This window comes from Entelurus aequoreus, linkage group LG16, assembly GCF_033978785.1.
Source record: "Entelurus aequoreus isolate RoL-2023_Sb linkage group LG16, RoL_Eaeq_v1.1, whole genome shotgun sequence".
Lineage (NCBI taxonomy): Eukaryota > Metazoa > Chordata > Actinopteri > Syngnathiformes > Syngnathidae > Entelurus > Entelurus aequoreus.
Genome location: NC_084746.1, coordinates 12,898,177 through 12,926,021, shown reverse-complemented (window position 1 = coordinate 12,926,021; position 27,845 = coordinate 12,898,177). Strand labels below are relative to the sequence as shown.

Sequence of the window (27,845 nt, the reverse complement as noted above, 5' to 3'; positions counted from 1 at the left end):
TAGTGGCTGTTATTAGCATAAATACTATCAAAGTGTGCTTTCTAGTGGCTGTTATTAGCATAAATACTATCAAAGTGTGCCATCTATGAGCATAAATACTATCAAAGTGTGCCATCTAGTGGCTGTTATCAGCATAAATACTATCAAAGTGTGCCATCAAGTGGCTGTTATTAGCATAAATACTATCAAAGTGTGCTTTCTAGTGACTGTCATTAGCTTAAATACTATCAAAGTGTGCCATCTATGAGCATAAATACTATCAAAGTGTGCCATCTAGTGGCTGTTATCAGCATAAATACTATCAAAGTGTGCTTTCTAGTGGCTGTTATTAGCATAAATACTATCAAAGTGTGCCATCTATGAGCATAAATACTATCAAATTGTGCCATCTAGTGGCTGTTATCAGCATAAATACTATCAAAGTGTGCCATCTAGTGGCTGTTATCAGCATAAATACTATCAAATTGTGCCATCTAGTGGCTGTTATCAGCATAAATACTATCAAAGTGTGCCATCTAGTGGCTGTTATTAGCATAAATACTATCAAAGTGTGCCCTCTATGAGCATAAATACTATCAAAGTGTGCTTTCTAGTGGCTGTTATTAGCATAAATACTATCAAAGTGTGCCATCTATGAGCATAAATACTATCAAATTGTGCCATCTAGTGGCTGTTATCAGCATAAATACTATCAAATTGTGCCATCTAGTGGCTGTTATCAGCATAAATACTATCAAATTGTGCCATCTAGTGGCTGTTATCAGCATAAATACTATCAAAGTGTGCCATCTAGTGGCTGTTATTAGCATAAATACTATCAAAGTGTGCCATCTAGTGGCTGTTATTAGCATACATACTATCAAAGTGTGCCATCTATGAGCATAAATACTATCAAAGTGTGCCATCTAGTGGCTGTTATCAGCATAAATACTATCAAAGTGTGCCATCTAGTGGCTGTTATTAGCATAAATACTATCAAAGTGTGCTTTCTAGTGGCTGTTATTAGCTTAAATACTATCAAAGTGTGCCCTCTATGAGCATAAATACTATCAAAGTGTGCCATCTAGTGGCTGTTATCAGCATAAATACTATCAAAGTGTGCCATCTAGTGGCTGTTATTAGCATAAATACTATCAAAGTGTGCTTTCTAGTGGCTGTTATTAGCTTAAATACTATCAAAGTATGCCCTCTATGAGCATAAATACTATCAAAGTGTGCCATCTAGTGGCTGTTATTAGCATAAATACTATCAAAGTGTGCCATCTAGTGGCTGTTATTAGCATAAATACTATCAAAGTGTGCCATCTAGTGGCTGTTATCAGCATAAATACTATCAAAGTGTGCTTTGTAGTGGCCGTGAGTAGCACAGAGATTGAATGATTAAAAAATGAGAGTTTTCTGGCCAGAGACGAGGACAGGATGTCGGGGGAGTGCTGACGAGGGTGGTCAGTGGTAATAGGGAGGTTGTGACGGCTGTAATCGGCCTCCATGACACTTGTCCTCCCACATTGTCGCTGATCACTGCGAGGGGGAACAACTTTCTCCTCTTCAACTTTAATAAGCAGACATTCGCAAGTTCATTTGTGCTTCCTCTGAGAAGCGTTGACTCCAGAATGTGATAATCACATGTTGGCGGCACCGAGAGCCAAGATGAACGTCCATCTTCCTTCTATTAAGGAGACATGGGCACAAATCGTGTGATGGAACACGTCAAGACTTTAGGAGAGAGGATGCTTTTTTTTGGACATGAATCAGAGGGTTATTTTCAAAAATGACGCAATTAGCATGTCTTGGTTTCGGGTGCGTGAGGCGTCCTGGCGTGTGGCGGAACATTACGCGCTAGAGTCGTGACCGGCGTAAAAATAGGAGCTAAAAAGAATGCATAGGTCCTGATAAAACAGGGCGGGGCTAAGATCATCAACCGCAGTAACCTCCTCCTGCGAGCGCCACTAGAGGAGCATATGTGGCGTTGGAGCTGCCAAAAGAAGAAGAAAGGCGGTGACTAAAGTCGACACATTTAATGATTTTTCTACAGCCAATATTGGTATAAATAAGAATCCTGTACAGTTTTGTGTCCTGTCTCATGTCTAAGCCCCCGCCGTCTGTGACAATGCAATTAGACCCGTTATTAAAGGTCGGACGCCCTGTTTTGTTTGTCGAGAGGCGCCATTATCTCCCCTTCTCCCCCCGGCCTCCACCTTCCCGCCACACACCGGCTGTGACACTCCAGCCTGGAGGCGAAGCGGTTCCCGTTTCCGCCGCAGCCGCTGTACACGAAGGGGCGGCACTCGCCAGAGTGGGCGTGGAAGTACCAGAGGAGGGCGAAGTCGGAGCAGGCGCCTTCGCTCATGAGCTCCAGGCAGCGATCCCACCCTGGAAATGAAAAAGTACTGATGTTTGTAACATGATGACGTACAACAAAATAATAAACACCGATCAATTACTACGTCATCTACGTGGAAGCAGTCGTCTAATAAAGTGCTACCTCAGTTTTTCCTCAGTAATCCATTCCAATTTTCTCCATAAGGAATAATATAATTCCTATTAATGCTTTGCAAATAGGGCTGTCCCCATCCAATATTAATATCGGTTTGATATCAGCAAAAAAAAACCAGTATGGCGTTATGAGTGCTTGCATGTAAAATGTGAGATATAATGTGCGATACAAGCAGTCCTGCAGCGTGTTTACTTGTGCAAAGCTGGACAGTCAGTTAACATGTAAATGTCCTTCAATAAGCACACATAGTTGGTCTTTTCCTCTATTTTAGTCAAGTCATTTACAAAAGGTAAGCATGGTATATAGGCTATAGGCCAGTGGTTCTCAACCTTTTTTCAGTGATGTAACCCCCTGTGAAAATGTTTTTAATTCAAGTACCCCCTAATCAGAGCAAAGCATTTTTGGTTGAAAAAAAGAGATAAAGAAGTAAAATACAGCACTATGTCATCAGTTTCTGATTTATTAAATTGTATAACAGTGCAAAATATTGCTCATTTGTTGTGGTCTTTCTTGAACTATTTGGAAAAAAAGATATAAAAATAACTAAAAACGTGTTGAAAAATAAACAAGTGATTCAATTATAAATAAAGATTTCTACACATAGAAGTAATCATCAACTTAAAGTGCCCTCTTTGGGGATTGTAATAGAGATCCATCTGGATTCATGGACTTAATTCTAAACATTTCTACACAAAAAAATAAATCTTTAACATCAATATTTATGGAACATGTCCACAAAAAAATCTAGCTGTCAACACTGAATATTGCATTGTTGCATTGTAATGAATGGAATAGCCTACTTGATTTGATGTTCAGTTTATGAACTTACATTCATAATTTGTTGAAGTATTATTCAATAAATATCCCTGTATTTATAAAGGATTTTTGAATTGTTGCTATTTTTAGAATATTTTTGAAAAATCTCACGTACCCCTTGGCATACCTTCAAGTACCCCCAGGGGTACGCGTACCCCCATTTGAGAACCACTGCTATAGGCTACTAGGAGCGAGCAGCTACACAACAGCTAAGCACACAATAGCACACAAGCTAGACCTACGCAATAATAACTGAACAATACCGCCGTCTAAAACAGCACATTTGCAAATACGAACATATAATCATACTTGCATATTACATACACACACACAGTCTCCAAAGCACAAGCGTATTACAATGTCTCCAGTAACAAACGTGTCCACATCACTTGACTTACTGCGTCATGAGCTTATCGCCATGAATTATTGTGGCCGCTAAAAAAAAAAAGACCACTCCACTTCAACTTAAAGACAGCACAAGTCCATTCCAGACGGTGAGTAATAAATAGGTCAGTGTTTTTCATACCTACCATGGTTCTCTGTTTGACTACTTTCACTTGATCAAACATTTTCTAACATTCCATATGTAATATTAAAAAGTATGTATGATTACTACTGATATCGTATCGGATTAATATTGGTGTCGGCCAATATCGGCATTATACTTAAAGATAAAAAGTGGTATCGGAACACAAAACGCATTTCATAGAGAATAATTCTAGTTTTGCATGTAGAAAACAATGTAAAATACACTTAGAACATTATTTAACATCACTTTTATTTTCCTATTTTACTACAAGTGTTTTCTAGAATTCAAGAGTGTTTCTCACTTTCTTTATCAAACTGCTGACACTCACAACTTTCCGCGTGACGGTTTTGCTTTTTGTCTTGTTTACCATGAGTCCGGTTCTGTGCTCTTATTTTGTTACATCTGTTTCCTGTTTCGTGTCCAACATATTCCCTTTACTGTCTGTGCAGGTGTTTGTCATCAAAAATGAAGATGCCTCTTAAGAACAGTGATCGCTTTACTATTGTAGTGTAACATGTTTGTTACACGCATCCTTTGTGTCTTCACTGTCCTGCCCTTTTATTTTTCCACTTTTGTTTTGTGTGTGTAAGGAAAATCAAATACATTTTCTCTTGCACGCCATCTCAGTCTCTGCACTAACATGTAACAACATCCACCGTGGATTATTTTGCAGTCCTAATGTATAAAAGCCATCAAATCACCAATGCGTAATGAGAGTCAAACGATACTGAAGCATCGATCGTTATAAAACACAAGGAGTGATACCGGCTCCTCCGATACCTCGATGTGTGTGTCACTTTAAGGAAAAAACACTGCTGTGTCGTTTGACTGTGAAGCACCTGAAGTCGGGGGAATGTCATGTTTTGGTCTCCATCATTGATCAAAATGGAACTAAAGATATAGAAAAGTTCCAAAGCGTGGGATTATTTAGATTTAACAGTGCCAAATAAGGTGAACGTTCTTTTCCTGTTCATAATTTGGCTCATTTAACTGGAGTTGCACGTTTATATATATTGCTGCCCGGATATTTATAAAAAAATAATATTTGATAATTATTATTTGTATTTGCAGTTCAAATGTAGTGACTTGTTTAATCCAACAGACTATCATGAAACACTAACACAGTATCAGTGCAGTGTCAATACAGGTAGTGAGTGTGCCACATACCGTATTTTTCGGACTATAAATCGCTCCGGAGTATAAGTCGCACCGGCCGAAAATGCATAATAAAGAAGGCAAAAAACATATAAATCGCACTGGAGTATAAGTCGCATTTTTTGGGGACATTTATTTGATAAAACCCAACACCAAGAATAGACATTTGAAAGGCAATTTAAAATAAATAAAGAATAGTGAACAACAGGCTGAATAAGTGTACGTTATATGAGGCATAAATAACCAACTGAGAACGTGCCTGGTATGTTAACGTAACATGTTATGGTTAGAGTCATTCAAATAACTATAACATATAGAACATGCTATACGTTTACCAAACAATCTGTCACTCCTAATCGCTAAATCCCATGAAATCTTATACGTCTAGTCCAGGGGTAGGGAACCTATGGCTCTGGAGCCAGATGTGGGTCTTTTGATGACTTCATCTGGCTCTCGGATAAATCTGAGCTGACATTGCTTAACACGATAAGTAATGAATAATTCCGCTGGTAATCACAGTGTTACAAATAACGTTCAAAATATAAAACATTCTCATGCATTTTAATCCATGCATCCATTTTCTACCGCACCTGTTCAAGACGCCGCATTTATGGTAAGAAGTATTGTATTTATTATTGGTTAGCTTCAGAATAACAATGTTATTAAAACGAATAAGGGACTTATTGTTCTCTAAAAATGTTGGTCTTACTTAAAAATGCACACATTTAGTTGTATTCCGTGTTAAAAAATATTATATGGCTCTCACGGAAATACGTTTTGAAATATTTGGCTTTCATGGCTCTCTCAGTCAAAAAGGTTCCCTCTCTTACGTGAATGAGCTAAATAATAGTATTTGAAATTTTACGGTAATGTGTTAATAATTTCACACATAAGTCGCTTCTGAGTATAAGTCGCACCCCCAAACTATGAAAAAAACTGCGACTTATAGTCCGAAAAATACGGTACTCACTGAGGCGCCATTTCCCCATCCCTTTGTTGTTTCTTTGTTTGGGTGTTCGATTCTGCGTAATCATACACAGGACTAGTTTGTAACGCGCAATATTTGACCGTTTAATAACCAAGGCGCTACACACACAAAAAACATACAAAAAGTGGCGTTGTAAGACTTGTCTCTGCTTCGCCTTCAAATCTAGCACACTCTGTCAAACATTCATGGATTCCCTTTTGGGATGATTGCAAGAAAACTCATGACTCATAGATGGCGTGAAGATGAGTGTGAGTAAACAAGAAGAGGATGTGAGTCTCACCAGAGGCCCGCGATCCAAAAACCCGTCTTTTCGTCCTGGAGGCGGCGCCTTTAACGGGATCTGAAGAGTGGAAACGGGACTTTGTGAGGCGGCAGATTTAATATTCATGTGAGACGCAGCTAAAATAATCATTCCTGAAACAAGGGAGGGTGCAGATGGTTATTTGGACATTATTATTTGTATTATTATATAACGACAAAGTTAAGTTGTACAACTTCTCAGACAACACTGCGGAGAAATGGCGTCACTCGGTGTAAAAAAGTAACCTTCCCGGGGTTGGCGAAAGCTTGCCCGCTGTTATTGACGTTGGCAATGACAGCCTTTCATGCCTCGGATCACAATAAATTGGGCTGCTGATTGATCTTCTTGCAGCCGCTAATGAGCTCTGGGAAGTGTCGCCGCTTCTTGCAGCGTGTTGGCCCTCGCCATCACACTTTACTACTCTTCCATTGCTGCGTTACGGTAGTGTCATTACCAGTGCTGTTTGATGAGAGCAGAACCTCCATCTTGTCCTCCTCTTCCCCGACGTTGTCTTCATCTTCGTTAAGGTGGTCACTGTCTGCGGTTCTTCCATCGGGGTCAACTGACCGGACCATGAACTTGTAGTCTAAACCTGCTTGGACACACACACACGCTTTAACACGACTGCACTAATTGTCGTGTGTGTTTACATGTGTGTGTGTGGCACCGTGGTGTGTGTGTGTCCCTCTTATGGAACACAACAGATGGCCCCCACACATGCTGCTGCCACAGGAGTTCACACACACACACACACACACACACACACACACACACACACACACACACACACACACACACACACACACACACATACATTTTTGTATTTGTTACCTTCTTGAAACCTCCCAAAAATGCCTACCTCTTTAGGACCACCCTTTCTAGGTATATAAATATTTGTATTTACAACATTAATAATATATACATACTATGCGAATATAAAAAAGGTAAGCTTTTAGTTAATAATTTTTTTTCTGAATTTTTTGTTTGTAATTATTTATTTATTAATTTTGGCCAAAGGGGCCACATTTCACTTTTTTACACACACTTGTTATTTCATATGTTGGCCAGAGGGGGAGCACTTTTAAAACCGACACACAGTCAATTAGAAAAATCCCTCCTTTTTGGGACCACCCTAGTTTTGATAGATTTCACCACCAGGGGTGCAAATGAGATCTCTATATTTTGTTTTTTGTAATGTGCTGAAGGCCGATGACAAACCAGTCACGGACCACAGATGGCCCCTGTGCCGCACTTTGGGAAACCCAGTTGTAGAAGCAAACTGTTAATGGCCACTATAGTCTTAGTACTGTTTTGTTCATCCGATGGTCACATTGTCTTACGTCAGCACCGGAAGTCGTAAAATCAGCTGTTCACCTGGCGGGTTTTTTCGGGGATGAATAGGGAAGTCCTTCTTTAGCTGCCGTCTTGTTTTATCATATATTGCTGCCTTTGCACCGGTCAATGTTTACTTTTGTAGGCACATTAAAGGAACAAAAATCCTGACTTTGGAGCAATGTTCACAGACTCTAGTATTTGGCTCTCTATTACATGCAATGGTTTTCCGTTTTGGAACCATGATTTATGTCCTTTTCCTTGTCGATGTCTCAAGAAGGGTAGAAATGCAAGAACACACACACACACTCACACACGCACACACACACAAGGGCGTGCAATAAGGAGTTGAGTGTGTAGACTTACCACACTTGTGCACCACCTCCTGAGTGACTATGTTCTTCACTTCATGAGCCTTCACACACAAGAACATAATCAGTGTGTGTTTTCTAGTCCTCTGTGTGTGTCTGTGTGTGTGTGTGTTCGTGTGGGTGTACATACTGAGAGGCCAGGCTCTCCCTTCTCCCCCTTCACACCTCCACTCCCCAGCATTCCCTGCAAGAACACACAGTTATAATAAGGATATAGCGATGATGACAATGTTCAGGAGAGATTCTCACACTCTGTCCTCTCAGTCCTGGCATGCCCGTCGCTCCTTTTTCACACGGCTGCACTTTGCCTCTCCGGCCTCTCACGCCCTGCACACACACACACACACACACACACACACACACACACACACACACACACACACACACACACACACACACACACACACACACACACACACACACACACACACACACACACACACACACACACACACACACACACACACACACACACACACACACACACACACACACACACACACACACACACACACACACACACACTCTCAATCATTATCCATCCTCTGCATGAACTTAGAGGATTGCATGCTAACACTGAAGCATCTATGAGTTATTAAGTCAGGGGTCCCCAAACTACGGCCCACGGGCCGGATACGGCCCCCCAGCGTCCAAAATCCGGCCCGCGGGAAGCCCCAGGTTAAAAAAAATAAAAAATAAAACATTTAATTTTATTTTTTTGTATTATTTTCATTTTTTAAATTTGTCCTTACTAGTCCATTTTCCACCGTCTCCTAGCCACTCAGGCAAATCATATTGTCTAAAAATGCATTTTACCATCAATAACGTGACATGCAGCAAGTGCGTTCTTTAAGTCAATTAGTGCATGAGGAATATATATGTATGAATACATGTATATATTTATATATATATATATATATACACACACACATATAGACACATATACATATACTGTATACACATATATACACATATACATATATATATACATATATACACATATATACACATATACATATATATATATATACATATATACACACATACATATATATATATACATATATACACATATATACACATATACATATATATATATATATATACATATATACACATATACATATATATATACATGGACATATACATATACATAGACATATATACACACACATATATATACACATTTACATATACATATACATATATATACACACACACACACACACGCACACACACACACATTTACATATAATATATATACATATATACACATATACATATATATATACATGGACATATACATATACATAGACATATACATATATACACACACATATATACACATTTACATATACATATATACACACACACACACACACACACACACACACACACACATTTACATATAATATATATATATATATATATATATATACATACACACACATATATATATATATATATATATATATATATATATATATATATATATATATATATATATATATATATATATATATATAGCGCGGCCCCCAGCCAAATTGTTTTACCCCAATGCAGCCCCGGAGTCAAAAAGTTTGGGGACCCCTGTATTAAGTCCTATTTTTTTGTAGTAACCATGTGTGCGTAAGTTAGTAGGCAAAGTGCCAATGGTGTATTTCATTGTTGTAGACAGCACGGAAACAAAGAGTAGAAGAATGACGACACGTTGTGCTGCATACGGTTGTAAAATACGACGTACAAGGACACTGGGAATAATATTTCATAGGTAAGATTGTTATAAATAAAATGTGTATTATTAGCACATTTTTACAATGACAATAGAGTAAACTGCATGAAATTAATAAAGACAAAAACTAGTTATTCAATATATATGTTATGATCCGTTGCCCGGATCATGTTTTGTCTGTTTTCTGCACCCCTGGGTTTGTGTTTCAGTTGCCATGACTGCAGATTAGTTTCACCTGCCTCTGATTAGTGTTCGGGACGCTCACCTGCTCCTGGGCACTAATCAGAGAGCTATGTATTCACCGTTTCTTTCCACAATCAGTCTGGCCTCCTTGTTTGCATTGCGCAACAGTGACAACATTTTCTACCTGCTTCCATGCAAACCCGTACGCAAGTATTGTTCTATTACTTTTGATTGTTGTTTGTATGCTAGCTTCCACGCTAAGCTCTTCCTCAGTTTTGCCACCCGTGCTATCGGCACGCTTTTGTTTTTTCCTGCATGACTTATGCAAATAAATCATTTCCTACCAGCACGCTGTGTCCGGAGTTCCTGCTGCATCTAGGTAGAACGACCCCCGCGCTAAAATGCGCCACAGTCGTCACAATATACCCATTCTTTTAAATGGGAAATTGGTCCTGCTAAAACAGGGACGTCCAAAGTGCGGCCCGGGGGTCATTTGCGGCCCGCAGGTCATTTTTTAACGGCCCCACGGCCCATTTTAAAATACAATTAAAAAAAATAAAGTGGTATGAAAGACCAAACAGGTGAAATGTAACAAGAAAATGTTGCAATGTTTACTCTAATAACACAAAGCTGCCATGCAGGCTGTTTCTTTTTTTTTTTTTAAATAATAATGAATCAAAACCAATGTTATTATGTATTATTGACCTATCCAAGGCTCCAATTACGTCACATGAAATATTGCACTTTGAGATATTTTTTTGGGGAAAACGTTGCATATTTTGTTTGCCATATAAAAAATTTAGCTGTTTTTTTTTTTTTTTTTTTTTTTTTTTTTTTTTAAAGAAGGGCCTAAAACGAACAAACAAAAAACATAAACAACAATACAACTTATAATTGACGGATAGATCTGAAGTTGATCTCGAGATTATTGTGTTAAAAGTGAACAGTAAAAAAAAAATTATAATTTATTTTTTAACACTTTAATGAGTAGGACCCTTTTGGTTCCACAATAATTTTTGTGTGATTTATTTTTAAGTGTCATCGCTCAAAAAATAATAATGAATTAAAATCAACGGTGTTATGAGTTATTGACCTTTTTAAGGCTCCAATTATTATATAATCACAAATATTCCACTTAAAAATTTTATTGGGTGAAAATATTGCACATTTTGTGTTTTTTCCATAAAAAAACACGGTTTTCTTTGACAAAAAGAGCATACGACTTAAATCTTTAAAAACGTTATATTGACAGATAGACCTAATGTTGATCTAGGGATTTAAAACTTGAATAATAATAAAAATAATAATACTGAATAATGACACATTTTTAATATTTTTTTTACCAAAACCCTTTGGGGTCCCTGGGATCAAGCCTGAGTGGAGGCCTAAATGTATATTTTTTTATACATATATTGTATTGGTTTTTAAAATAAAAAAATATCAAAATGGCCCCCGCTTGCTTTGATTTTTCAGTGTGCGGCCCTCAGTGGAAAAAGTTTGGACACCCCTGCGCTAAAATGACCGCAACGTAGGCACATCGCTTGCTCTGGCTGCTTACATCTATGTTTGCAACTCTCAAAATAAACTTAAATGTATGTCTTGTTTCCAACTTTAAATCTAAAAAAACACATATCAAGTTGTCCATCTCCCCTTGTTCCTCACCTCCCTTTTCTGCAACTCTTTCCTGCTTTCTTCTCCCATCTGCTGGTGATCTATCAAAACTCATCAATGCGTCAGAGTCATCCACCTGCCAACTTGACACCTTGCCCTCCTCCCTGGTAATAGAAGCCCTGCCCACTCTTCTCCCTCTGATAACTGCAACCATCTATTCCTCCGTCACCTTTGGTTCGGTCCCATCATCTTGTAAAACCGCTGCTCTAACACCAATCCTAAAGAAACCTGGTTCAGACCGCAATATCTTCAACAATCTACATCCCATCTCTAACCTGCCATTTCTCTCAAAAATCTTGGAAAAAACAGTAGCCTTACAGATCCATGCCCATCTCTCCAGCAATCACCTTTATAAACACTTCCAGTCCCGTTTTCGTCCACACCACAGCACAGAAACAGCTCTTCTTAAAATCACAAATGACCTTCATTTGACATATCATTCCACCCTCCTTCACCGACTGGCCTCCATTGGTTTATCGGACACACCCCTAGCCTGGTTTCACTCCTATGTTTCTAAGGTAAAATCATTCTCATCCTATTCAACCCCCCCTCTCTTCTGGTGTACCCCAGGGCTCTGTCCTCGGCCCTATACTTTTCATCATCTACCTGCTTCCATTTGGTCAGATCTTCCGTAAACATAACATTCATTTTCACTGTTAGGCGGACGAAACCCACTCCAAAGCCTCTTCCACCTTTCCTCCCTACTCCCTTTGTGCCTGCTTAAAGGAAATAAAATCCTGGTTCACTAGTCATTTTTTTTTTAAATGAACAGTGATAAAACAGAGGTCCTCTTTGTTCCGGAGGACACAACGTCCACAGTTTCCAAAAACTATTTGAAATGTGGACTCGTCAGACCACAGAACACTTTTACGCATTGCATCAGTCCATCTTAGATGAGCTCGGGCCCAGCGAAGCCGGCGGCGTTTCTGGGTGTTGTTGATAAAAGGCTTTTGCTTTGCATGGTAGAGTTTTAACCTGCACTTACAGATATAGCGACGAACTGTAGTTAATAACAGTGGTTTTCTGAAGTGTTCTTGAGCCCATGTGGTGATATCCATTACACACTGGTGTCGGTTTTTGATGCAGTACCGCCTGAGGGTTCCAAGGTCTGTAATATCATCGTTTACGTGCAGTGATTTCTCCAGATTCTCTGAACCTTTTGATGATATTACGGACCGTAGATGGTGCAATCCCTAAATTCCTTGCAATAGCTCGTTGAGAAATGTCGTTCTTAAACTGTTCGACAATTTGCTCACGCATTTGTTCACAAAGTGGTGACCCTCGCCCCATCCTTGTTTGTGAATGACTGAGCATTTCATGGAAGTTGCTTTTATACCCAATCATGGCACCCACCTGTTCCCAATTAGCCTGTTTACCTGTGGGATTTTCCAAATAAGTGTTTGATGAGCATTCCTCAACTTTTTTCAGTCTTTTTTGCCACTTGTGCCAGCTTTTTTGATAATTTCTTGTCTTTGCAGTGTATTCAATTGAATATAGGTTGAAAAGGATTTGCAAATCATTGTATTTTGTTTTTGTTTACGATTTACACAATGTGCCAACTTCACTGGTTTTGGGGTTTGTATTTAAAATGTGTATAGGTCCATCTCGGACAGAAACATATTTTGAATAAGGCTCCAAGAACAAAGTAACAAGAGTGTTTTAGCATTGCATTTTCAAATGCATGAAATATATAGCCAGCTTCATGCTGATTCAACAACAAACAATTACAAAATATTAAAAATAAACAAATAATATCAAAACATAATTTAAGTAACATGACTGTGATGAGATTTGAACCCCCATCCATCGTCAAAATTTAAATATGAAATACGCAGAAAATTAAATGAGGGAAATTACTTTTGTTTTTCCTGGGGTCTGCAGAGAATGTGAATGATGCAGCTTCCTGTGGATCATGTGACTTGTGGAATATTCCACAAATAAAGGTTTGGACAACTTGCGGGGTCGTGGTGATGTGTCAGGGGGGTCGCGAGCAGCAGCGGAGATTTTCATTATTTTGTCTCCACTCAAGTATTCATGTTAGAACGATACAGAGCCTGCGGCGAGGTGGCAGCAATGCTCAGTCCGTCCAACTGGCTCTCTGTTCTACCCAGGAGTAGTGAGTACACAGAACCACGTGTACTTACTACTCCTACCCCCACTATATTGTTGTTTCTTAAAGAAAAAAATGCCACCAGTGTGAAATTTAAACTTGGTTTGAAGAAACACAAGAGAAGGTAGAATAAGTCAAAATATGGTTTTAATATCATCATTGCGTGTACACAATAATGCTGACGTGCAGTGAAATAAATGCTGCTTAAAGCAGCTTTTTTTGATGCTGCATTGTGCACCACATAGTGTGTACCTAATGCTGTGACCGGTGAATCTATTTAATGTTTATTTTCATTTGTGACAAAAAAAAATGTAATTGACACAGTACTGATGTTCGTATATTTAACATTGTACATTTTCTAAAGATAAATTGATACTTGTAGATATGGTGGGGTGTGGGGGGTTTCATTTGCAATCTAAAGTTAATAATTTGCAGACATACTCAGAAAGTGAGTTAGAAATGTAACAGTGGAGCAAAACGTTTGTAAAATTTACAGTGAAACATATCCAATACATGTTATCTAGACCCAAAGGAAGATTTGAATCATCATAGGTACCCCTTAATAAAATATAAAAAAATAAGTTAATTTTAACAAGTACCTTTGGTCCTGCCAACCCATGGAGCCCAGGGGTTCCTGATGGTCCTCGGCTGCCGTCCTTTCCTGGTTTGCCTGGTGACCCTTTGAACCCAGGGAAGCCTGGGAAACCTGTGGCACCCTGCAAAAGAAGATACAACATATTTACATAAACCCCAAAACAGAACAATTTGTGTTTAAAAATAACATTTCAATCAGGGGTCTGAACCTCAATTTAACTGGCGGCCACTTAAGGTTTGGGTGAGGCTGGGCCACACAAAATAGTCACTTCAATATCACATTTTAACCATTTGTCCAACTTTGTTAACTACAAGATTTTGTCATTGCACCCAAAAATTACAACAAAACGTGTTAACAGTCAACCCTTTCAAGAAACAGAAAGAGAACTATGACAGGACTAGAATAGAATAGAATAGAATAGAATGGACTTTATTGTCATTATATTTGCATATAACATGAGACTAAAGGGTGGCTACATGGGTGCCTCCCTGTAAAAGACAGGGAAAGAAAACTTAAGAGGAATAAGGAGGCAAAGAGAAAAAGACCAATCCCAAACTGCACCTCTGAGGAAGTGCAGTTCCATTAGCCTGGCATCAAACAAAGTCAACATCCCAGGTGTCCTTGAAGGAAGGGATTTAGGAGAGTCTTTCACTGCAATGGTCCCACAGGGGAATGTACAACATGATCTTGCCAAGGCCAGTGCAGGGGGAGCCAAATTGTAGATAAGGATTGTTTTGGTTAGGGTGAGCAGATGCATTCCAATAGATTTATCTACTGTAGTTGTCCTTTCAGGCTCTCAAATTTACCATAATCTCACCTTGCAGAGCTGAAAGCTTATCCAAGGTGTTATCCAGTTTGTGATTTAATTCAAAAATAGCCACAGTGTGAGTGCCTACAGCCCTGCCCATCCCGTCAATCATGACGGGCAGCCTCTGGGCACCTTCAACGACTAACACCATATTCCAAATCTGTCGATAGACCAGAGCAACGCTCTATACATGTAGTTCCAAATAGATAGATATATTCAATATCCTCAACGGAAAGAACTACCAGGCACATGAGACTCCACTTCTCCAACGAGACCATCGTATGTATATCCAGCCGCAAATGTTCCATCAGATTGATTGATTGATTGAAACTTTTGTTAGTAGATTGCACAGTGAAGTACATATTCCGTACAATTGACCACTAAATGGTAACACCCGAATAAGTTTTTCAACTTGTTTAAGTCGGGGTCCACTTAAATTGATTCATGATACAGATATATACTATCAAATATATACTAACATCATAATACAGTCAGAACAGGCAGGTACCCCCGAACCTGAGTTTCTCGTTGAGAAAATATTGTCAATTGCGTTGCAAGAGCAATTGATCAATTCCATGTTTTAGATTTGGATAACAGTGCAAAAGACAGACTCTTAAAAAGTTAAGACAAGGCAAAGAAGCCAAGCAGGGAACTCTAAGGGAGGGTAAAGGGAAGAGTCTGCCTTCAGTGAGAGCAAGCAATGAAAAACTACGGTACTTTTACCAGCAACTATATTGAACTTGAGCTATGCTAGACCAGGGGTCACCAACCTTTTTGAAACCAAGAGCTACTTCTTGGGTACTGATTAATGCGAAGGGCTACCAGTTTGATACACACTTAAATAAATTGCCAGAAATAGCCAATTTTCTCAATTTACCTTTAACTCTATGTTATTATTAATAATTAATGATATTTATCTTTGTGGAAACACCGATCATCTTAATGATTTCTCACATGTGCAACACTTTATTTTTATATTTTCTCTAAGTGCACATTTTTCAAATTGAACATTTTCAAATGATCACCTCTAAGACAGTCTTGTGAAATCACAATATCCCATTTTAAATAGCTAGCCACTAACAGTTTTTAACAAATCATGAATTACTTTACACCATGTTTGTACAAATATTAACTTATGTTAAATACAAAAGTCAAGTCTCAAATTTTTGAATAAATCATGTCACACTTTGAACTGGACACCAAATCTGTTATCTGTTTCTTTGTCAGTTAGTGAAGACCAAGTCTTTAAAATATTTTCTTGGATTTTCAAATTCTATTTGAGTTTTGTCTCTCTTAGAATTAAAAATGTCAAACAAAGCGAGACCAGCTTGCTAGTAAATAAAAAAAATTAAAAAAATAGAGGCAGCTCACTGGTAAGTGCTGCTATTTGAGCTATTTTTAGAACAGGCCAGCGGGCTACTCATCTGGTTTTCACGGGCTACCTGGTGCCCGCGGGCACCGCGTTGGTGACCCCTGTGCTAGACCTTAAATTATTATAAAAATATAATCTTGAATGTAAAAATTTTATATTTTGACACTGTTGAGATTCCCAGTAGACGGTCAGAGATACTTACTCTTGCTTACAGGAAGTTGCTATTTGTGTTACCAAATGTATGCTTATTGTGATGTCCTTTTTGTAGTTAGTGTTCTTGCCATAATATATTTAACGATTAACCGCCCTGGGTGTGTGGTCCACAATTACACTAAACTATACAATTAATTAGAGGGCCACAAAATATGGGTCTACAGGCTGCGAGTTTGAGACCCCTGATTTACAAACTTTATTCGATACGTTCTCTTAAAGTCATGTTTCAAACCTTTACTCCTTTTTCTCCTGGGTCACCAGTAACGCCATCGATACCGGCGTTGCCTTTGTCGCCCTGATGGAACAGCACATTGAATGAAGGGTCTGAGAAAAGAGTATCAACATGCTCTACCTTCCGTCCAGGCAGTCCATTCAGGCCAGGTATGCCGGGGGTGCCAGGTGTCCCTCCATCCCCCTGTTCAGCAGAGATAATGGTCACACAGCATTCGTGACGAATTGAAACGTGGCTGAGTTACAAACCTTGTCACCATTTCTGCCAGGACTCCCAGTCCGTCCCGGGAAGCCCCGGAATCCCTTGTCTCCCTTCACGCCTTTATCTCCTGGTGATCCTACGTCTCCTGCATCCCCCTGAGAAACCAGAAGTGAAATATGCATGATGATGTAAAGACTTGAGGAGCATAAAAGTACCTGATGACCCCTCAGGCCTTGCAGCCCTGTGTCTCCTTTGTCCCCTTTGGTCCCATTCACTCCATTGCCTCCGCTGTGACCCTTAAAGTAACATAATTATATTAAATAGTAGTATAATTTAGGTCACGTACAGTACTGTACGTATTTACCATGACTCCATTGATGCCTGCTTCTCCTGGATCTCCCTGTAGGAAATCAACGCAATTTTTATGAGAAACCATGTAAGAGTTAGTGACAAAAGTCACCAGACCTTCTGGCCGACTGGTCCTCGAGGTCCAAAACGTCCCATCATGCCCTTAAAACCAGCATCTCCCTTCAAGCCCTAGGAACAATTCAAATGCAACGACAATTGATCATTTGTGTAGAAAGGGATTTATCTAGTGGTGAAGTTGAATATTTACAACTCTGCTTATTTAGAGGTACTGCTTTCTGATTTTTCAGTACGCACACTTAAAGGCCTACTGAAACCCACTACTACCGACCACGCAGTCTGATAGTTTATATATCAATGATGAAATCTTAACATTGCAACACATGCCGATACGGCCGGGTTAACTTATAAAGTGCAATTTTAAATTTCCGCTAAACTTCCGGTTGAAAACGTCTAGGTGTGATGACGTATGCGCGTGACGTCAATCGTTGAAACGGAAGTATTGGGACACATTGTATCCAATACAAAAAGCTCGGTTTTCATCGCAAAATTCCACAGTATTCTGGACATCTGTGTTGGTGAATCTTTTGCAATTTGTTTAATGAACAATGAAGACTGCAAAGAAGAAATCTTTAGGTGGGATCGGTGTATTAGCGGCTGGCTGCAGCAACACAACCAGGAGGACTTTGACTTGGATAGCAGACGCGCTATCCGACGCTAGCCGCCGACCGCATTGATGATCGGGTGAAGTCCTTCGTCGCTCCGTCGATCGCTGGAACGCAGGTGAGCACGGGTGTTGATGAGCAGATGAGGGCTGGCTGGCGTAGGTGGATAGCTAATGTTTTTAGCATAGCTCTGTGAGGTCCCGTTGCTAAGTTAGCTTCAATGGCGTCGTTAGCAACAGCATTGTGAAGCTTCGCCAGGCTGGAAAGCATTAACCGTGTAGTTACAGGTCCATGGTTTAATAGTATTGTAGATTCTCTGTCTATCCTTCCAGTCAGGGGTTTATTTCTTTTGTTTCTATCTGCAGTTAAGCCAGATGCTATCACGTTAGCTCCGTAGCTAAAGTGCTTCGCAGATATATTGTCGTGGAGATAAAAGTCACTGTGAATGTCCATTTCGCGTTCTCGACTCTCATTTTCAAGAGGATATAGTATCCGAGGTGGTTTAAAATACAAATCCTTGATCCACAATAGAAAAAGGAGAGAGTGTGGAATCCAATGAGCCAGCTTGTACCTAAGTTACGGTCAGAGCGAAAAAAGATGCGTCCTGCACTGCACTCTAGTCCTTCACTCTCACGTTCCTCATCCACAAATCTTTCATCCTGGCTCAAATGAATGGGGTAATCGTTGCTTTCTCGGTCCGAATCTGGACAAGGAGGACGGACGGTTCGAAAGACAAGTGAGGGAAGCCGTCAAGGTTGAAAAACCATCCCTGAACAAATGAGGTGGTCTCCGACACCACCTGTCTTCCACATACAACACTGTCCTTTCAACCATTCCTAAAACTTCCTAGACTTTTGACAAGAACAAGAAAGTTTGATCATTATACGCCTATACTGGCTCACCTGCACTGGCTTCCTGTGCACTTAAGATGCGACTTTAAGGTTTTACTACTTACGTATAAAATACTAAACGGTCTAGCTCCATCATATCTTGCTGATTGTATTGTACCATATGTCCCAGCAACAAATCTGCGTTCGAAGAACTCCGGCTTATTTGTGATTCCTGGAGCCCTAAAACAGTCTGCGGGCTAAATAGCGTTTTCTATTCGGGCTCCAGTACTCTGGAATGCCCTCCTGGTAACAGTTAGAGATGCTACCTCAGTAGAAGCATTTAAGTCCCATCTTAAAACTCATTTTTGTATACTCTAGCCTGTAAATAGACCCCCCTTTTAGACGAGTTGATCTGCCGTCTCTTTTCTGCTCTACCCCCCCTCTCCTGCGTGGAAAGGTTATTAGATGACCACAGATGAAGGGCTAGCTGTTCAAAGTCGGGTCCCGGGGTGTACCACTCATATGTGCATCAGTTGATGACGTCTCTGCGCTGCTGACTTGTCGCCACTCAAGATGATCCCCTGCTGGCCCCACTATGGACTGGACTCTCACAATATTAACTACTTTGGGCGGCATGGCGTAGTGGGTAGAGCGGCCGTGCCAGAAACCTGAGGGTTGCAGGTTCGCTCCCCAACTCTCACCATCCAAAATCGCTGACATTGTGTCCTTGGGCAGGACACTTCACCCTTGCCCCCGGTGCCGCTCACACCGGAGAATGAATAAGTTGTAAAAATGAATGATAGGTTCTCACTTCTCCGTGAAGCGCTTTGAGGGTCTAGAAAAGCGCTATATAAATCTAATCCATTATTAGTATTATTATTACATCCACTCGACATCCATTGCACTGGTACCGCACGGTTTCTCATTGGATCCCATTGGGTTGAGCTTTTTCTTGCCCTGATGTGGGATCTGAGCCGAGGATGTCGTTGTGGCTTGTGCAGCCCTTTGAGACACTTGTGATTAAGGGCTATATAAATACCGCTGTAAAAAAATGACTCACAGCCAAATCGTGGTTCTTATTTATTACGATTCTGAATCGATTCAAAATTTTCAAGAAGCAATTGTTTTGGCCATCTCTTGCTGAGACACTACACATATAAACATTCCATCATATCATATCACACATCCATTTTCTACCGCTTGTCCCTTTCGGGATTGCGGGAGGGGGGCTGGAGCCTATCTCAGCTGCATTCAGGCGGTAGGCGGGGTACACCCTGGACAAGTCACCACCTCACCGCAGGGCCAACACAGATAGACAGACAACATTCACTCTCACATTCACACACTAGGGCCCATTTAGTGTATCTAATCAGCCTATCCCCAGGTGCATGTCTTTGGAGGAAAGACACAGAAAGACCCCAAGCCTGGGGATCGAACCCAGGACCTTCGTATTGTGAGGCACATGCACTAACCCCAGCACCACCGTGCTGCCCTGCGTTAGACCATCATATCATATCATATCATACGTCAGCAGCCAAGATGAGTTTTTGTAACCTGTTTTGTAAATGTCATTTTATTATTTATATACGGAATAATATATTGTGAGAATTAGTTTGAATTGAGAATTAATTCTGAATCGAATAGTCAGTCGGAATCAAACTGAATCCCGAATTGTTGTAAGATTCACATCCCGACTGGCTGTAACACTACCTTGACTCCAGGGGGCCCATCCTCGCCCTTCTCTCCTTTATCGCCATCAAAACCCGCAGAGCCTCTTTCACCCTGTAACAAACCAAACGGTTCAATCAGGTCTGACACGGACGGAGGGACTCCAAGTTCTCACCGCGTCTCCTTTGGCCCCTTTGAACCCACGAGGTCCTTGTATTTGAAGCGCACTCCCCTGTAAGCCATGGATCAGGCGGTTACAGGCTAATATAGCTTGTAGCTAACGAAACAGACGTACCCGCTCTCCTCTGACTCCTGGCAAGCCGCTTTCTCCCTGAAGTTACACGTAAAAAAAACATAGATCATTGTCACGCTTAGTCAGAAGAAACACAACATCTCACCTTTGCACCTTTGTAGCCACTCATGCCCTTAAGACCCTAAAACAGAGAAAATAATGTAAACTCTTCTACATGTAAATCATTTTAAAGTGTGAAACAAAATGCTTACTATGTTTCCTGGAGCCCCCGACACACCTGGGGAGCCCGAGCCACCCTGAAATAGAGTCCATGAGTCAGCATAAATGGAAAAGAAAAAACTTAAAATATTTTAGCATGGACTAAAAGCAGTGGGATATTATATTTCTTTGTTAAACACCTTTTTTCCAGGGAAGCCAGTCAAACCCTGAGGTCCTGGCTCTCCAATAACACTGTCACCCTTAAGAGATTTTTTTTAGTATTTTTCCAATAAATATATCATAATGTTTGAAGATATTACAGCATATAAGTGTTTATTTAGTGTGCATTTACCTTCTCTCCTTTTACCCCAGCCATGCCAGGAGGCCCCTGAAATAAAGCATGATCGAATTTAGTCAAAGATCCTACATAAGCTTAAAAATAATCTAAATATCAAAAATCTCAGTCTGACACTTATTAAGTGTGTTAAACAATACCGGGAATACCAACACTTGAGGTGTCCTGATCCGATATTGATATCGGATGTCGGTCCATCATCAAAAAAAAAGTATAGGATTATATCTGCTTGCATGTAAAATGTGAGATATAATGTGCGATACAAGCAGTGCTGCAGCGTGTTTACTTGTGCAAAGCTGGACAGCCAGTTAACATCTAAATGTCCTCAAATAAGCACACAAAGTTGGTCTTTTTTTCTTTTTTAGTCAAGTCCTTTACAAAAGGTAAACATAGTAGGCTATAGTCTAGCAGCTACACAATCCACTTTAATTTAAAGACTGCATTATTCTGTTTGTGTAATTTCACTTGATCAAACTTTTTCTAACAGTCCACACTACAAAATGATAAAAGTATGTATGATTCCTGCTGAATACTCAAGGCTCCAATATCAGTGTTGTATCGGAAGTAAAAAAAATTGTATGGGGGACCCCTAATAAAAACAACACAATAATATAAATGTGTATTAATTACGTCAGGTCCTACTGCTCCTGTAAGTCCAGGGGCTCCCGGCACCCCGTTTTTCCCCCGTCTGCCTCGCTCCCCCTGCATAGACAACAAACATTCCACTTTCACTTTCAAAGCGTCCAAGCTTCTGTGAGCAACTTTATGTCTCAGTACTTCTCTGCCTGGCTCTCCGGGGTCCCCTGGTGGGCCTTTAATGCCCGGGAGACCCTGAATCCCGGGGCTACCGCGGATGCCCTGGATGCCCTGAGCACCAGGCGGCCCCATCTCCCCTGGTTCCCCCTGAGGGTTTGATGGAAGTCAGTGCAGAGAATTGCATTAGTTTAATTGCTTATGAAAAACTCACATTCAATGTGAAATTCATCAACTTTCCTGTTATTATTGTATATTTTTCAGAAACAGAATGTGATTCAGGACCGCTGCTTCTTTGGAATAATTGCTTTTCAATTAAACCTTTATGGGTTCATGTGCACATAAACAACCTTCAATGAGTCAGTGGGCCAATTAAATTCCCCCAATTGAAATATTAACGAGAAGCAAAGTCAATCAACTTTAAAGTGATTGAGTTTTGATCATTTGTTCCTGCGTCACCTTGTTGCCGGGCAGACCAGCTTGGCCCTCAGGCCCTCGGTGGCCGATGCCTGGCTCTCCCTGGACACATTGAAAACTGCCTTTAACTTTATCATAACATTGATGTCATAACTGTATGAACATTTATAAATATAAACAAATACCTTTTGCCCTTTTTCGCCAATGTCCCCCTGCAGAAAAATAGCACATATCAGAGTTGGAGAACACCAACAATCGGTGCCATTTGCATCCCTAGGGAATAAAATGTATACATGCAGGATACAATTAACTGCAAAATATTTTTTTACAAGGCAAAAGTGTCTCGAATAATAGTCGTTTGCGGATTCACTAAATTGCTTTTTTTTTCTTTTTTCTTTTTTAAAGCCTTTTCTTTGTATTTTCGGCCTAAATTGAACTTTTTCGAGCACAAAAATGGCTAAATTAAGTAAAAATATCAATACCACAGTAGTATTGGCGAGTAGATGAGACCAAACCAATCAGAGCACACTGTTGAGTATGGTGGCCACTGATTGCCTCAGCCTCATTAGGCATTCAGTCACGGATGCCTATTATTATTATTTCATATCTAAATCTCTCATAATGTAAAAAAAAAAGAAGAATTGTCGAGGTTTGTTATGCTTTAGTTATGAAAAAATCTAATTTATAATTGCTGCTTTGCGGATTAACCACAAACAGACCCAGAACCCAATTGACAGCGATAAACGATGGTTTACTGTACATGATTTCTGTAGTTCATGTATTTATATAGTTTATTTATTTAAGTAGTTCAACATGTGCATTATCTACAGCTGTCAAATGATTAATTTCAATATCACATTAATCCATACTTGCCAACCTTGAGACCTCCAATATCGGGAGGTGGGGGGGCGTGTTTGGGGTGGGGGCGTGGTTGGGGCGTGGCTAAGGGCGTGGTTAAGAGGAGAGTATATTTACAGCTAGAATTCACCAAATCAAGTATTTCATATATATATATATATGAAATACTTGACTTTCAGTGAATTCTAGCTATATATATATATATGTATATATATATATATATATATATTTTATTTTTATTTTATTTTTTATTTTATTATACATATAAATAAAAGACATACTTGAATTTCAGTGTTCTGCAGGCTATCCAGTAGGTGGCAGTATTGTCCTGTTTAAGAGTGTCACAACATTGCTGTTTACGGCAGACGAACTGCTTTACGATAGACTAAACGTGACTGCTGTTGTTGTGTGTTGTTACCGCGCTGGGAGGACGTTAATGAAACTGCCTAACAATAAACCCACATAAGAAACCAAGAACTCTCTCTCCTTGTTGTGCACTCTACGATGTTATGACGTCATTGGGCAGGCAAGCTGCTGGGAAAGCGGATGTGAGAACGGCTGTCCCCACTCGGGTCCGCATTGAGCTGGAGGGGGCGTGGCCTCCAGCTGCGGCTGAATACCGGGAGTTTGTCGGGAGAAAATCTCTGCCGGGAGGTTGTCGGGAGAGGCGCTGAATAACGGGATTCTCCCGCTAAAAACGGGAGGGTTGGCAAGTATGCATTAATCACATTTTGATTTTCTATTAATTGGGATTAATCACTACGGATGTGAATAAAACAATAAATTCTAATTCCATTTGATTCAGATTCTTGAGGTTACAAAACCTCCTCCTGGCTGACGTATATTTTTTCTCACTGGCACTCATCGAGGGCGGACGCTCCCCTTTCCTCTCCCTTATCTCTCCTGCTTGCTTCTTTGTCTTGTCTTGTCTTGTCTTAACTTTCTTGTGGCCTCTTTTTGCACTGCTCTCCAAATCTAAACATTGGAACTATTTAACTGGCCTCAATGAAATTGACAAGATGGGGGAACCAGCTTGTTGTGACAGAGCGGTTGTTGCTGGACACACGACAGACTCTTGGGAGAAGGAGTGCCACGTGCCTGGCAACCCTTTCAGTCGAGGACGTGAAGATATCTACCTGTTCGGAATAATGACAACAGGACATCTGCTGATTGGAGTAAGCGTTGCTCTGGTTTGTCGACAAATTTGAAGTGGCTGGCAGTCTTCAAAGTACCCCAAAACTGCCACAAATGATTGGAGGATGCGGGAAGAACTGTGGACACTTTGTGATTTAGATCACATCGGACTGTCTGCCCCGCAGGATGAATTTTGAGGACCAGTCATAGACAATTTAGACTGAAAAGCAAATTGTATTTTCACTCGCATACAAAACATTCTAACTTGGATTGTTTCCCTGACTTCTAGACTCTCCCGAAGGACAGTGCGTTGAAGACACAACAAACTCCCTCTTGTCTCTCATGGACATGCACCTGTTGTTGTTAACTTTGGACTGACTAGCGACTGCACGACACCAAGGCCGCGGAACAGAGACACATGGCAGGCAAACACACACACACACATGCATCCACAAAAAATATACGCCACACACACATACCCCACCCCCCATCCAATGCCCTTGACGCGAATCCCTTAGGGGCGATGGACGGATGGGCAGCGCCTGAATAGCTGCAGCCTGCCACCGTAGCCCCCACTCCCTCCCCTCTGTTGCTAGTCTCGAGATACATGTTGTAATATGTATATGTGCTTTGCTATGGAGGTTTTTTCCCACTCCAGACTGGGCTCCTTGAGGAGCCCAATCTAGATTGTATTTTTTTTACTCATCCTTCCCCAGCGTTTACCTTTTTCCCATCTTTTGCGGGGCGCCCATTAGTGTTCCTGTTCTGTAACCCTGTACACTGTTTGTTTGTCTAATCTTGAACGGGTTTGTGCTGAAAACAAAGTTTCGTTGTACTTGTGCAATGACTATAAAGACCTACCTACCTACCTATACGTGCAGCAAGTAAGCAAGGCCTAAAAAATGTAACACGTTTGAATCGATTCAGAATCGTTTCAAATAAGAATCACGGTTCGGATGTGAATCGATTTTTTTTCCGGCACTCCTATTAATCACAATCACTTTTTGGTGGTACTTTCCTTGATAGCTCATGTTTACTTCTTGTTGTCCATGTACTAGTAGCACTCTTGCTAGCGGCTGCCTCAAAAAGGTGATTTGCTTTTTTAACTTATTTGTTTCAAACCTGTTGTGCATTTATGACAAGAGAATGAATCACTGCAAATATGTATTTTTGGATGCATTTGGAAGCGGCCAAGCACACCAGTGCTCCTCACTCATGCTTGCACTTATAAATGCATTGACCTGATCACTGACCCAATACCAACACATACCTTTCAGGTAACCTGTGGTTAACGTAAAGAAATAAATTATGCGATTATGCTGTATTTATATATGATTAATGCAATATTTTTGTGAACTTTAGCAGCCCTAGTATCATCAGATTTAGAGTTTAAAAAGTTTTGAGTTTGACAAACAAATGGCACCGATTCAGTTGAACGGTGATTGGCATCGAATGAGAGATAAATACGCAAATACGGTGTTAGCTTTCACTGTTATGCTGATGACACCCAACTCTACATGCCCCTAAAGCTGACCAACATGCCGGATTGTAGTCAGCTGGAGGCGTGTCTTAATGAAATTAAACAATGGATGTCCACTAACTTTTTGCAACTCAACGCTAAGAAAACGGAAATGCTGATTATCGGTCCTGCTCAACACCGACATCTATTTAATAATACCACCTTAACATTTGACAACCAAACAATTAAACAAGGCGACTCGGTAAAGAATCTGGGTATTATCTTTGACCCAACTCTCTCGTTTGAGTCACACATTAAGAGTGTTACTAAAACGCCCTTCTTTCATCTCCGTAATATCGCTAAAATTCGTTCCATTTTGTCCACAAGCGATGCTGAGATCATTATCCATGCGTTCGTTACATCTCGTCTCGATTACTGTAACGTTTTGTTTTCGGGCCTCCCTATGTCTACCATTAAAAGATTACAGATGGTACAAAATGCGGCTGCTAGACTTTTGACAAAAACAAGAAAGTTTGATCATATTACGCCTATACTGGCTCACCTGCACTGGCTTCCTGTGCACCTAAGATGCGACTTTAAGGTTTTACAACTTACGTATAAAATACTACACGGTCAAGCTCCAGCCTATCTTGCCGATTGTATTGTACCATATGTCCCGGCAAGAAATCTGCGTTCAAAGAACTCCGGCTTATTAGTGATTCCCAGAGCCAAAAAAAAGTCTGCGCGCTATAGAGCGTTTTCTATTCGGGCTCCAATACTATGGAATGCCCTCCCGGTAAAAGTTAGAGATGCTACCTCAGTAGAAGCATTTAAGTCTCATCTTAAAACTCATTTGTATACTCTAGCCTTTAAATAGACTCCCTTTTTAGACCAGTTGATCTGCCGTTTCTTTTCTTTTCTTTTCTACTCTGCTCCCAACCCGGGGTGGACCGCTAGCCTGTCCATCAGATGGGGACATCTCTACGCTGCTGACCCGTCTCCACTCGGGATGGTTCCTGCTGGCCCCACTACGGACTGGACTTTCGCTGATGTGTTGGACTTTTACAATATTATGTCAGACCCACTCGACATCCATTGCTTTCGGTCTCCCCTAGAGGGGGGGGGGGGTTACCCACATATGCGGTCCTCTCCAAGGTTTGTCATAGTCATTCACATTGACGTCCCACTGGGGTGAGTTTTCCTTGCCCGTATGTGGGCTCTGTACCGAGGATGTCGTTGTGGCTTGTACAGCCCTTTGAGACACTTGTGATTTAGGGCTATATAAATAAACATTGATTGATTGATTGATTGATAAAAATGTCAGATTAAAAAAAGAGGAAAAGACTTGTCTGTGCTGTTTCACAATGGGAATTACTCGTGTGTGCTTTTTAATCTGGTGAGCAAAGGATGCTTAAAAAAAGTCAGGCCAGTGATGTCACGCACTGATGCAACATGGGTAATGTGTGCAGGGAAAGTTTCCTTTTATTTTAGCGGACTTGGCATTCATGAACCAAACTCTTGCGACAGTGGTAATGATGCATTTAACTGTTGAAGCCCCTGAGACGACGCATGAGTTTCAGCATTCAGATCTGAAGAGAATCTGTATTGTATGCAAGCTTACAAACCACATTGGATCCAGATTGTGCAGACAAGAGCAATGTAAATAGGTATTGCCATGACTTACCTTTGAACCTTGTTTTCCCTCCTCCCCTGGATGCCCCTTTTGAATCAGGAAATGTATACATGAGCAAAATAAATATTTTGAAGTCATACTATTATGACA

General features: G+C 40.4%; 1 protein-coding gene across 1 annotated transcript in view; it reads right to left on the bottom strand.

Moving 5' to 3' along the window:
* Positions 1 to 2,034: 2,034 nt before the first annotated feature.
* LOC133631274 (collagen alpha-1(VII) chain-like) overlaps positions 2,035 to 27,845 on the bottom strand; it is a 50,644-nt gene continuing 24,833 nt past the window's right edge. The window contains exons 34-58 of the mRNA XM_062023449.1: positions 27,747 to 27,782; positions 22,797 to 22,823; positions 22,654 to 22,713; positions 22,219 to 22,344; positions 22,072 to 22,143; positions 21,439 to 21,474; positions 21,287 to 21,346; positions 21,140 to 21,184; positions 21,034 to 21,069; positions 20,931 to 20,966; positions 20,811 to 20,867; positions 20,678 to 20,749; positions 17,572 to 17,643; positions 17,471 to 17,506; positions 17,322 to 17,402; positions 17,154 to 17,261; positions 17,026 to 17,088; positions 16,906 to 16,968; positions 14,285 to 14,401; positions 8,239 to 8,316; positions 8,120 to 8,173; positions 7,985 to 8,033; positions 6,741 to 6,881; positions 6,266 to 6,325; positions 2,035 to 2,373 (exon numbers count right to left, since the gene is read on the bottom strand). Coding sequence (XP_061879433.1) covers positions 2,129 to 2,373; positions 6,266 to 6,325; positions 6,741 to 6,881; positions 7,985 to 8,033; positions 8,120 to 8,173; positions 8,239 to 8,316; positions 14,285 to 14,401; positions 16,906 to 16,968; positions 17,026 to 17,088; positions 17,154 to 17,261; positions 17,322 to 17,402; positions 17,471 to 17,506; positions 17,572 to 17,643; positions 20,678 to 20,749; positions 20,811 to 20,867; positions 20,931 to 20,966; positions 21,034 to 21,069; positions 21,140 to 21,184; positions 21,287 to 21,346; positions 21,439 to 21,474; positions 22,072 to 22,143; positions 22,219 to 22,344; positions 22,654 to 22,713; positions 22,797 to 22,823; positions 27,747 to 27,782 — 1,830 coding nt within the window. The 3' untranslated portion in view covers positions 2,035 to 2,128. The remainder of the gene's footprint in view (positions 2,374 to 6,265; positions 6,326 to 6,740; positions 6,882 to 7,984; positions 8,034 to 8,119; positions 8,174 to 8,238; positions 8,317 to 14,284; positions 14,402 to 16,905; positions 16,969 to 17,025; positions 17,089 to 17,153; positions 17,262 to 17,321; positions 17,403 to 17,470; positions 17,507 to 17,571; positions 17,644 to 20,677; positions 20,750 to 20,810; positions 20,868 to 20,930; positions 20,967 to 21,033; positions 21,070 to 21,139; positions 21,185 to 21,286; positions 21,347 to 21,438; positions 21,475 to 22,071; positions 22,144 to 22,218; positions 22,345 to 22,653; positions 22,714 to 22,796; positions 22,824 to 27,746; positions 27,783 to 27,845) is intronic.